Source organism: Phacochoerus africanus, chromosome 9 (assembly GCF_016906955.1).
Source record: "Phacochoerus africanus isolate WHEZ1 chromosome 9, ROS_Pafr_v1, whole genome shotgun sequence".
NCBI lineage: Eukaryota > Metazoa > Chordata > Mammalia > Artiodactyla > Suidae > Phacochoerus > Phacochoerus africanus.
In genome coordinates, this window is record NC_062552.1 from 104186210 (window position 1) to 104199068 (window position 12859).

The window sequence follows — 12859 nt, forward strand, 5'->3', positions numbered from 1 at the left end:
CTCAGAACTGTTAGACCAGACAAGGAGGTAGGCCTGGTGCTCGGCACATGGCCAGACCTCCGGAACCAGTTGCTGTCCTTATTAAACAGCGCAGCCCTGCAGCCAGTGAAAAGCCAAATATAGGGGAACAAACCACTTGGAGGGACTGCATGCAGGGAACCACTCGGAACCCTGGGAGGAGGAACTTGACCTCCAGCTGCTCTCAATTTTTCTCGGCTTCTCCTTCCTTTATATAGCTTGTTAGAGGGTGAATTCTAACCATAGTATGTAGGTTTCCTTCACCTTTCTAACAGGGTGTTGAGTCCTAACTGTGTCCATAAAAGCACCCGTGTCTTATTCAATATGGACAGAGAAAGGAAGCACATTTCACAGATCTGCAGGAAACTGTCCTCATGGGTGCTTCCTAAACTGTGTAGAATAAAGGGATGTATTATTTTTTTTTCCCCTTCAAAATCAATATCAAACTTTTAAAAAAAGAGCTCTCTTTTGCCTTTAGACATAGACGTTTGTTTACAATTCATTGGCAAAATACTGAGAAGCTCTAACCTCTCTGTGGATGGGATGTACATATCCATCTCCCCACGTATGGTCTAAGTCAATGTCAAATAGGTTATCCATGGATTTCAGATGAGACAGGAAAGGGATGCTGTTTGTCAAGCAGGACTGACGCCACGTGTGTATTTATGGGGTCTTTAGAGGGTCTGGAAGGGTAGGTCTGAGGCTGTTGCCAGGTGGTGGGCTCACCTGGTGATTGAGACAAGGCGCTTGTCTTTCCGAGGGCACCTGGGTGGCTTGGAATGCTTGTCAGGGCTCATGGAGAGTGGATAGGCATTTGATATATCACCAGCTATTGCATGCCATAGCTGCTGCTTTTCTTGTCCTCTTTTTTCTCCCTCACCAGCATGGTTTTCAGATTTATTAACAGCCTTTTCATGACTTGTGCAGCCATCAGGAAGAGAAGTAAAGAGGCTCGGGAGGATCCGACCTTCTTGTGCTTGTCTCTCTTTACTGTCTTGGTTTGTCTTTTGTTTCCCCTCTTTTTTTTTTAACTCTTGTCTTTAAGGGTATGTCTGTGTTGCCGCTCTGCATCAGGCTAGAGTTTCTTTTCCCCTCCTCCTACCTCTTGTACTGCTCCTAATTGTTTCGGTGCTTTTGTTTTGCCCTGGACTTGAGCATGGCGGGAAAGGTCAGCTGTCAGAAGAGGGGCTGTACACCGCCGATAAGGCTTTCAGGAGATTGCATTCGAGTCATTAAGCAGCCTTCCCTCCCTGAAGCCCCAGAGTCTCCGCTGCTTCAGGGGGAAGAGGAAAGGAAGCTCAGAGAGCAGAGGAGGTAACCCACATGGACAGAGGAGCGGTTTAGCCACGTGGGCTCTGAGCAGCACACTGCTTACCCAGAGCCCTCCTTCAGGGACAGATGCTGGCCAGTGCCAACTCTGGGGACTGTAGAACATTGACATAAATGTGCATCTGGATGGGGCACATGTGCAGGTGGCCTTGGAAAAAGGACTCAAGTGGGGGTCAGGCATCCAGCATCCTGGAGATCAAACTTCTGAGTTGTCCCTTCAGTTACGTTCATGTGTCCTCCCCTAGTTATTTTGCAACTCACTCTCTTCTGTCAAAATCAGAAAAGCTGGCTTTGATCCTGGCTCTATTGCTAATTCCTTCAGAAAAACACTAAATTGTGCTAGGCTTGTAAAAAGAAGTATAAAATGTGATTTTTCTAAGTACCTGCCATTGCTAATAGCTAGATTTCACCTTACCAACTCTTCCTGCAAAGTGGAAAGGAGAAGCATATATTTCTTCAGACATGGATGGGAAAGCCTGTTAATTCCTTTTTGCCTAGGTGCCTTGAGGTAAACCCAGAGTCATCATTCTTAGAATTCATCCGTCTAGCCTGTGCATCAGGAAGTTCGTGGTGGAATATCACAGAGCTTTTAAAGAAGCAGTAGCCATCTCCTGGAGTGGATAAAAAGAATAAGTGATAAGGATAATACCATCAGGTTGCATAATTCTCTGTGTGCTTTCAAAGCCCGTTTACACTTCAGAATGAAGGATGCTCTCCACTTTAGCCTGCCATAGAAATGTGACAGGCTAAAATCTGACAGGACTTTTCTTTTTTCATTCTCAACCTACCATATGACCAGTAGCTGAATGGATGAGTAAATGATCTAGTGAGTGTGTGACTTAGAGGCTTCAGATGACACAGGTCTGTCAACTCTGATGCCCGCAGGTGCCAAGCAGAGCTATAATTGGATCCAATGAGGAGTTTGGGTAGATGATGCAGGCCATGAAGGAGGTGTAATCGGGTTATATTGATAGGTCGTCTCTCTTGCTGCAGAAATCAAAAGGAAAATGACTTGAGCATAGCCAGGCTGAGAGGGTCATCAAAGAGGGTCACTCTCCAGACTGGCAACTGTGGAGACCCTAGAAGATCACTCGGGTGGGTCGCTTCAGTCGTGATCTCAGGAGAGTGGCTTTTATATAAAACCTAACTCTTTTTTTTCTGAATTTAAGTATGGCTAATAATAATGGTATATGTTATGGGTGTATAGTGTAGTGATTCACAATTTTTAAGGGTTATATTCCATTTATAGTAATTATAAAATAGTGGCTATATTCCTGTGTTGTACAGTATATCCCTGAAACTTATTTTATACCTAGTAGTTTGTACCTCTTAATCCCCTACACCTATATTGCCACCCCCTCTTCTTTTTTCCCACTGGTAACCGCTAGTTTGTTCTCTCTGTGAGTCTGCTTCTTTTCTCTTATATTCATTATTATATTTTTTTAGGTCTTACATATGTGATGTCAAACAGTATGACTTATTTTACTTAGCATAATGCTCTCCAAGTCTACCCATAAGTTGTTGCAAATGGCAAAATTTCATTCTTTTTTATGGCTGAGGGATATTCATATATATGTAACGTGTGTGTGTGTGTGTGTATTCTTTATCCATTGCCTGTATCTTGGCAATTATAAATAATGCTGCTTTGAACATTGGAATACATGTGTCTTTTTGAATTACTGATTTTGTTTTTTGTTTTGGATCTGTACCCAGGAGTGGAATTGCTGGGTCATATGGTAGTTCTATTTTTAGTTTTTTGGGAAACCTCCATACTATACAAAACCTAACCCTTGTTGCAGTAGAGGGATCAATGAGATTGGAGTTAGATCCAAGTCTAGCCTCATTCTAAATCCCTTCACTGATGATTATTGTTACTCTAATTGGATAGCTTTGAGCCCCTGAATCTTAGCTTCCCCCTTTGAAATCTGTAGGTAATAATACCTGAATGGGCTTTTGTGGAGATTATATGAAATATCATCTGCATAATGATAATCCAGAGCTAAAGCCCCTGACACACAGTAAGCTTCGAAAACGGTAGTTGGCATCACCCACTGCCATCATCATGGTCGCCCACAGCTCAGGGACTGTGGACCTTTTCTGGTGTGTGAAACCGTAGTCCTGTCTACTCTCTAAGGTCCTGGTAGGATTGAGAAAACAATGTTTGCAAAGGGACGCTCACTATGCCAGGCTCATAGTAGAGGAAGAGTAAGTACTAGCTTCTTTCTCTTTTTTTTGATGATGTCTTCTTACTTTTCTATTTCATTTGAGGACAGCAGGATACTAGTGTTCTTTTTTAAAGTTCTCTTTAAAAGTGTTCTTGAGGGGTGCTCCAACAGCCCCAGCAGGCGAGTGGTCTTGGCTGGTTGAGGTGTGGGTAGTGGGGTAGCTGGGAGGGGAAGGTAGAATGAGCAGCCCTCAGGGACAAACCTGAATGCACCAGAGGCTGTGGTTCTGAAGCTTTTGTAAAGTTATGCCTGTTCCTGAAGTTATCCTGGTAACCCCCATGGAAATGCTACTGTTTGCATAAATCATTCAGTACAACCTAATTAGTTACATATAATGCAGAAGACATTCATGATCCCCAATTCAAACAGTGGGGAGCTAAAGCTGTTTATTGGTGAGGTGTGCAAGGATAATTGATGATGACCTAGGTGGCTCTGAGGTCCCATAAAATCTGAACAAACCTTTTGAATCCTCAAAGGAAGTCCGGGTTATTCTTATAATGACTGTAGTTTCAAGTTCTAAAATATAATGTACTATAGCAATGAATATCCTACTTGTATTGTTAATGTGATCATTCTTTCTTCAAAAACCAGAATGTCAAGTTTGAAATGGCTCAGCATTCATTAGCTAAGAGAAGCATCCAACGAATTCAAGCCTCTTTTTTTTTTTGTTTGTTTGAGAGTTTTTATTTGATTTCTTTCTTTTTTATTTATTTACTTTTATTAAAGTATGGTTGATTTACAGTGTTTCTTCAATTTCTGTTGTGCAGCAAAGTGATGCAGTCACACACAGTTCCCTGTGCTGTACCGTAGGAGCCTATTTTTCCATCCCTTCCACATGTGATCTGCCTTATTTCTTTACCTTCTGATGTGAGAATTGTAGAGAGTCACCAACATCCTGGTTTCCTAGGGATTGCTCCCCTTTTAGTGCTGGAAGTCCCATGTCCCAGGCAACTTCTCAGTCCTAGGTGAATTGGGATGGTTGGGTACCTTATTTGAAGTACTTGGTAAACCCCTTTTCAGGAAAATGCTATGTTTTGGCCAATATTTGACTGACAGCACACATAGAAAAGATTCTCTGCTTCAGGGGTTTTTCAGACTTTTGGATTTCCTGACAGATAGCATCTTTTACAGAAAAGGAAAGGAGCAAAATAGGATTGACTACTTTTTATTTTGCCAGTTGGTAGCATTAAAAAATTTCATCATCATCATCATTTTATAAAAGACAGAAAATTCCAGGAGTTCCCATTGTGGCTCAGCAGAAACAAATCTGACTAGCATCCAAGAGGATGCAGGTTCGATCCCTGGCCTTGATCAGTGGGTTGAGGATCCAGCATTGCTGTGAGCTGCAGTGTAATTTGCAGACACGGCTCGGATCCTGCATTGCTGTGGCTGCTGCGTAGGCCGGCAGCTACAGCTCCGATTTGACGCCTAGCCTGGGAACCTCCATATGCTGCTAGTGTGGCCCTGAAAAGACCAAAAAAAAAAAAAAAGAAAGAAAAAGAAAAAGAAAAATTCCAGAAGGAGAAAAGAATAGAGTGAAAGTTCTACATTCCCAGGGCCAAGCACAGTATTGGTATTGAGTAGGTCCTATGTAAATGTTTGTTGCATGAATATTGCATAAATTTAACATTTATTTTTAAATGTGCAGCATTGTTCTTATTTTCCTGATTGTGCTACGGGTTGGGGAAAACTTTAAGACCATTTTTTGGGAACCGATGTTTGAATACAAGTCTGTGGACTGTAGGATTGTTTTTTTATGGCAATTTTTCCTTGTAAATCATGATGATAACATTCTGCTGTCTACCGAAGTCACATGTTGATTTTAGTTGATACAGTTAATCTCTTAGGATACAGCCACTCCTGGAGAGAGATAAGATCAAGTTTCTGGGCCTTTAAGGCAGAGAACGAGATTCAGTCAGCTTCGTCTCAGACTTTAGCTGCCACTGTATCCAGATGTATCTTTGCTGATATCTGCATGGGGATGGCACTAGATCTGGCAGGAATGAGCCAGCAGTTCTGCAGGTTTTCTTAAGTCTTGGGTGGTGTTTTTGTATGTCCTAGGTCTGCTTGCTTTCCTCTGTTAGGATTCATTTACCAGCAAAGTGTGGTCAGGAGCCTTGACCAACTTGTGAAAATGTGCAGATATCAACCTCTTAAGTCTGGAATCACCTGTGTGACATCTTCATATCAGAGTGACCATACCCAAATCATTTCTTATTTTATCATGACCCACAGATAAACAATGTCATTGGTAAATCTTACCTATTACTTAATTTCTGGAGATGGTTAGGATTTTGGTTTTATCCACATGGTGGGAACTATAAATATCCATCATAGATGGCTACACAAGCTACAAAACTAAACCAATGTGGTTTTCTATTTTAGAGAGCCTTATAATTCCTGATTTGTGTGCTCTTTCTAATAACAGGTCAAATAATTCCCCCCTCCCCAAGCCTTGAGTACCCTCTGGTCTCATAGCTCAGAGTCCAGCTGTTTAGCCCTGGAGCCTTAATGATCTTGCTGGACTGATGCAGCCACTGTAAATGGTTTGTGAATCATCTGAAATTAGAAGGAGGGTTGCCATTTTTGATTCAGTACATACATCAGAAGGGGATTTCCTTTTTATGCTCTTGTAATTAAGGATTTTTTTAGCATTTATGTATTTGCAATGTTGCAACATTTGCAAATGTATAGAATTCTTACAGTTTTCCCTATCATTCTAATGAGCTGTATTCATATCCTGAAGTATGTGGTTAAGACATCCAAATGGTTGCTGAAAATCTACCCTTGTTGAGCATATAGAGATTCCTATAAAAGCTACAGAAGGGTGCTTTACAAAATTAGATGATGTATGTGAAAGTGGTTTGGAAAATATGACATGCAATGTGAGTGTGTGTGTGTGTGTGTGTGTGTGTGTGTGTACTCAAATTAATAGTTCATCTCCCACAGGTATACTATTGACAGAGGTCTTTGCAGAAGATACCCAGCCCTTAATAGGAGGCAGCATGATTTCATGGAAAACATATAGTGTGTAGAGGCCGACCTTGTTTTAAATTTTGAATCTGCTTCTTGCTAGCTGTGGTATTGCACATATATTTCATGCCTTGTGAGTGTCAGTTTTATCATCTGTGAAGTGGGGCTAATAAAACTTTACTTCGTAGGGCTTTTTTTTCTTCTTTTTTGGCTGCACCTGGGCATATGGAAATTACCCGGGCTAGGGATCGAAGCCAAGCTGCAGCTGTTGGCAACATTGGCACCTTAACCCACTGTCCTGAGCCAGGGATGGAACCCGAGTCTCACAGTGACTGGAGCTACTGCAGAGATTATGCTGTAGCATTACCCATTGTGTGGGAACTCCTCATAGGGCTTTTGTGAGAGTTAAATAAGAAACATACCAAGTATCCTAATAAAAAAGCTCTCCTTTCAGGTAATATGTAAACACACGGATAAATTATTTCCATTAATAATACTTTGGTTCTAGTAGGTTAGGGTTATCCGTTCTTATAGCTCAAATCACCAAAGCAGCTCAACAAGCTCAAATCACTTATTTAATTCTTATCAAATGCTGTGCATATGGTGTTTGTTTATTTGGACCCTATCTATATTAAAGCCTAGAGCATAATACAGGTTCCAGAAATGTTAATGCCCTATGCCTTTGACATTATGCTAAAACAAAAAAACCCCCCCAAAAAACCCTTCTACCTGTTGAGAAATTCTGCTAATATTCTGAGATGAAGAAATGATGAAAATGAAATGAACACTTTATTCTAGTTCTATTTAGTTCTGTAATTAGATTGCAATCACTTAAGCTTTTCTCCTTTATTTAGGCTTCCTGAATTAGGGCACCGATTTGTCGGTCTGCCTCCATTTTTGAGAGCTGTCCTTCCCCACCCCCTTCATCATATCCCGTCCTCATCCTGCACCCCCCCACCCAGGTTCAGACCCTTTTGTTTAATTCCTTTGGTCCCTGGGCATCATCAGTTCCTTTTTGAGGGCCCTGGCATCATGCGGTTTTAATTTTTGTCAGAATCAGCCCCCATCTCCTCACTGCCACATTTATTTCTATGGGAGGAAAAAGACACACACATCTCACCATAAAAGAAGATGCAGCCCAGGCTTCTAGGATTTGTACCTCTGCGTTGGCAAAGTTCCTCAGTTTGTGTCTCCAAACAGGATTTTAATCACCTTAGTTCTAGTGCTCAGCACTGAAAGCTTTAAGGGTACTGCAGAAGTGGTAGATTAGCCACATTTAACAAAATAGAAAGTTTTCATTGGGTCATAAAAAGCCTCATTGATCTTGTCCAGGCCTTGACTCCAGGGCCTGTTAACCGGCCTCCCTGTCTAGTCTTGCAGGTTAGAGCCCCCCGTGCTAACAAAGGAGGACTGGGCTGCCTGCTGCCAGGGAGGCTAGGGACAGGCAGGATTCAGGTTTCTCAGTGCCGATCTTCTTAAAGAGCTAGGAGGATTTTTTTCCACTGCTGGGAGTCTTGGGCACATGTACCTGTCACATTCCCCAGACTCCAGCCAGCCTTCTTCAACTCTCAGCATTTGCTGTGAAACTATTACATGGTGACACACCACAGTGCCCCCTCTTCTTTCACTTCTGTCAGCATTTCCCCCAAGAAGCCGGGCTGAGCTCTGTGATGCCAAAATACTGAGCAGTGGCTCCTCCAGAAGGAAGGAGTGCAGGAGGAGAATTGGTGACTTTAGAGTTGCTGTGATCAGTTTAGCTGAATTTGTCAGTTCATTATTTAACACATTTTGGGGGTACACAGGAGATTTTGAAAAGGCGTGAAAAATTGCTTCTTACAAGATATGGTTGAGGACATTGACATCTATATGTAAAATAACTAAAGAATTGTTAAAGATTTATTTGGTGATCAGGTGTTTTATCAGAATCATCTGCAGAGATTTAACTTTTTAAAAATGAATGATATATTTCAAACATAAAAAATACAGACCTGATGCTAGAGGAAATTATAAACATTGGCTTAATTATCACCCATATTAAATACATATTAATGCTTTGCCACTTTTGCTTTATAACCTTTTATAAAGACTTAATCTTGTTGGACTACCTCCTTGGTTCCATTTCTTCTCTCCCCAGAAATAAAGACTACATAAAATTGATGGGTAGATTCTTTTCCTATTCTTGTTACACATGATAGAGCTCTGTAATATATAGTGATTAGTGATCATTATGTGTGTGTGTGTGTGTGTGTGTGTGTGTGTGTAAAGTAATGGGGGAAAAGTTTATTGGCCACCCAAAGTTTATATTCATTATTCTCTATATTCCGGGCTGAACGAAGGACGTATTTGGTAAAAATGTTCATCACCTGCCACTTCCCTGTTGATCACCCTAAAGAATCTTGGCAGTCTAGATATTCTTTATTTTTGGGAGACCAGGAACCATTTGAACTCCTGAAATGTATGCAGAAGATTTCTCATAACACCAAAGTATGTTGTTTTCTCTGGATTCTTCAAGGTGGAGAGTTTCACCTACAAGGTGATTTAGATGCAGATGTGTTGAAGCAGGAGGGAGATTAGAATATCTTCCAGGGTTTCTTCTGATGCTACAGTGATGATTTGTTATGGAGGAGTCTTTATTTGTTTTCATCTTGGATGAAAAGAAATTTTACAGAAATAAATTTTTTTAAGTCCATATGGGGAAGTTCCTGTTGTGGCTCAGCAGTTAACGAACCTGACTAGTATCCATGAGGACATGAGTTTGATCCCTGGCCTCGCTCAGGGGCTAGGGATCTGGTGTTGCTGTGAGCTGTGGTGTAGGTCGCAGACATGGCTGCTGTGACTGTGGTGTAGGCCAGTGGCTACAGCTCCCGTTAGACCCCTAGCCTGGGAACCTCCATAAGCCATGGGTGCAGCCCTAAAAAGACAAAAAAAAAAGTCCATATGGGTTTTAAAATCCATGTATTGCTTCTAAATATATATTTGAGTTTCCCCAAATTCTGTGGACCTTTTATAACACTTATATTCCTTTCTGATTGGTATGCATGAGTATTTAATTTAGGTAGCAGTTAGGGTCTGTGTATGTGCCACTGTAAAAATAAATTATTTCAGGTGATCTGTTTTCTGCTTCAGGATCACTGTGGATATATTTCATTAATTTTGTTTGTATCAAAATTACGCTCTTCCGTCCTCTCTTCTCCTGCTCTGTCCCTAGTAATTTTTTTTTCCCCTCTTCAACTCTGTAGAATATAGTCCCACAGTGAGGCATTTGGTACTCCAGTACAGTTGCTTTAGTTATTGTGTAAATTTGATAAAAGATGCTGGTTGAAAAAAAAACCCATGCAGATTATTCTTTTTGGTTTGGGCCAGGGAGGAAAGGATATGTAGTTTTGTTGATGTGTGATTTTTTTTTTTTTTTTTTGGCCGTGCTTGAGGCGTGTAAAATTCCCAGGTCTGGGATAGAACCTGCTCCATAGCAGCGACTTGAGCCATGGAAGTGACAACATTGGATCGTTAACCTGCTGCGCCATGGGAGAACTCTAATTTCCTACAATTTTTTATTCAAAAACATCAAAACTCCATCTAAAATGTGTCTTCAGGAAGGTGGCCTTGGTTAAATTTTCACAATTCTAATCACCAATATTTTTGGTGTAACTTCAAGAAATGTATCTTTGTAACACCATGACACAGAGCTATCTTTAAAATGATTGATATACTTGGTATATGTACTTACCATTGACCTCTTGTCGTTCCATATATTCTCAGTCAGAGTGAAAGCAGTCCAAGGACTGGTTGAAGTGACAACTGACAACCATCATGTTATGAATTAATGAACGAACAGACACAAGAGTCAAAATGAGCCAAACTTGAGTCAGGTCAAGGAGCCAAACTTCACTTCTACTGCTGTTAGAGCTGGGTTAGATAATGTGGCTTTGATCTGCAGTCCTACTGGGCTTCCTTATAATTTCACCCCTGAATTAAACTCAGCCACTCAGCCATATGCAGGGGAGCTAGAAAACCATAGGCCTTCCTATGTGGGAGCAGTGTTTACTTCAAATGGTTTCACTACATGGGGGAGCCTAGAGGAGAATTCACAATCCTTGTAGGAGGGCAGAGCTGAAAGAGGGACAAGTCATATGGAAATAGTGGCCACCTAATTAAGAACTGTAGGCCTGTGGGTGTCAGACCCTCATTCTGTCACCAGAACAGATGAATCACTTCTCTCATTGAAGGAAGTGAATGAATAAGGGAGAGAACAACTCCAAACAACTCCCTTCTGGAGAGTGGGGAGGAAACGCTTCATGAAGTCATGGGGACAGGGAAATGGGGTTCCCTCTGAAAGATACAGTACACCATTTGTGTTCAATTATTGATTGACCCACAATTATAATGAGAAGCTGGTAGTGAAAGTAGCATAATTATGACTGAAAGAAGTTTGACTCCCATTGATCTGGTGGTTATGGGAAATAAAGTGTACAGCATATTACATACATTATCATAAGTGGGCAGGCAAATAGATGCTGCATAGTTGCCTCAGACCGCTGTTTCTTAGCAATATCCAGGCGACCTTGGAGATGCCTTCTAGATTCCTGTTCACCTCTCTAGCCATTTGTCCACCCCCTGGACCCTCTGATACAACACAAGTATATCTGTGCCCCTCACGAGCTGAGGTTCTCCTCTGCTGGTTCTCCATCCCTGGTGCCCCAAGAATATGACACATAGGGCCCCAACCTGAATCTTGAACCTCACATACCTGCTACTGTAGCCACATTGAACTTCTTACCATCTCCTGGACCCCAAGTGCTTTTCCAGTGATCACACCAGTAAAGACATTCTTTCTTTTCTTTTTTTTTTTAATGAATTTTATCAGGGTATAGTTGACTTACAATGTTGTGTTAGTTTCAGGTGTACAGCAAAGTGAATCAGAAGAATATATATATATATATTCTTTTACAGATTTTTCCCCCCATATATGCTATCACAGAGTATTGAATAGATTTCCCTGTGCTCTATAGTAGGTCTTTGTTACTCATCTGTTTTGTATATAGTAGTGTGTGTATGCCAATCCCAAACTCCCAATTTAGCCCTCTGACAGCATTTCCCCTTTGGTAACCATAAATTTAGTTCTGAAATCTTTGAGTCTGTTTCTGTTTTGTGAATACATTGTTTCTTTTAAATAACTAGAACTCCATCACTCCTTTTGAATGGTGAACTCTTACTTATACTTCAAGACTCAGCTTAAGTTCGACCCATGGTATGGAGCCTTCCCTAACACCCAGGGCTCGTATTTTAAATTTTAAAATATTCCTTTTTTTAATTTTTTTTTTTATGTGGAAGGGTTACAATTTAATAGGGTAGTCATGGGAGGCCTCTGGAGGTGACATCAGAGCAGAAACTTGGAAGTGAAAGAGGGAGCCATAGATACATCTAGGGGAAGAGCAACCCAGGTAAAGGGCACAGCATGTGCAAAGGCCCTAGGGCAGCACCATGCCTTGTGTGTAGGAGGAAGTGAGGAGGCCTTAGGCTATACCAACTTTGGATTTTATCCCAAGAGCCCTGGGGAACCACGAGAAGTTTGGAACAAATGGCCTACCTACAGCAGGCCACCAGGGAGGGCAGGTGTGCAGTAATCTGCCTGGCAGAGTCCTCCTAAGAGGATGAGGGCTCTCATTTTCCTGGGACTAGACAGAATTAGCTGCAGGGACCCTGCCCTTCTCCAGCCCCCCAGGCCATTACCCAGGTGCTTCAACACAGGTACCTACCTGGGAAAGGGCATGGCTGTAGCACTGGGGCGGGCCCTGGCACCATGTGCGCACACGGTGTTTCCTCTAGCTACCTCCAATCTGGTGGGCACCAATGGGGGTGGTTAGGAGGATGATCAGTAGGCCCAGGTTCCTCAGATCAAATGATTGTCCAGTGCAAATAATCCTGTGACCTTGGCAAGAAGGAAAGAGAAGTCCCTTTCGTCTGTCTGGGCTTGCTGAGATGGGTAGGGGGTGTCAGCCAGGAGCTCCAGCTACTCCCTGGAGTTGAAGATCTCCAGAAATGGAGAGAGCCACATAGCTGAACACTGAAACACCTGATCCAACTGTGTCTGAAGTCCCGAACTCTCCCTGGACATTTCAGTTCCTGAAGCTCACAAAGACTATTCTGCTCCAGATGACTTGGCTCAGGTATGAGTCCATTGCAATGCAGAGAGGCTTAGCTAGAACCATCTATCTCTACCGCAAGGATGGGAGTTGGGGCCTCTTAGGCAATGCTAGGAATTGCAGGAGTTAGGGTGAGAAGCCCAGTGAGGCTTGGAGGTGATGATGAACCTG

The 12859-nt window shown here is 42.0% G+C and overlaps 1 protein-coding gene across 6 annotated transcripts in view; it reads left to right on the forward strand.

Moving 5' to 3' along the window:
* Window positions 1-12859, forward strand: part of NRXN3 (neurexin 3) — a 1579386-nt gene that overhangs the window by 379713 nt on the left and 1186814 nt on the right. For 5 of the 6 annotated variants that reach the window (XM_047796611.1, XM_047796607.1, XM_047796610.1 and 2 more), the window contains exon 8: window positions 5657-5676. The exons of the other annotated variant lie outside the window; for it this stretch is intronic. In XM_047796611.1, the coding sequence (XP_047652567.1) occupies window positions 5657-5676 (20 nt within the window). The remainder of the gene's footprint in view (window positions 1-5656; window positions 5677-12859) is intronic. 6 annotated transcript variants of the gene reach the window in all.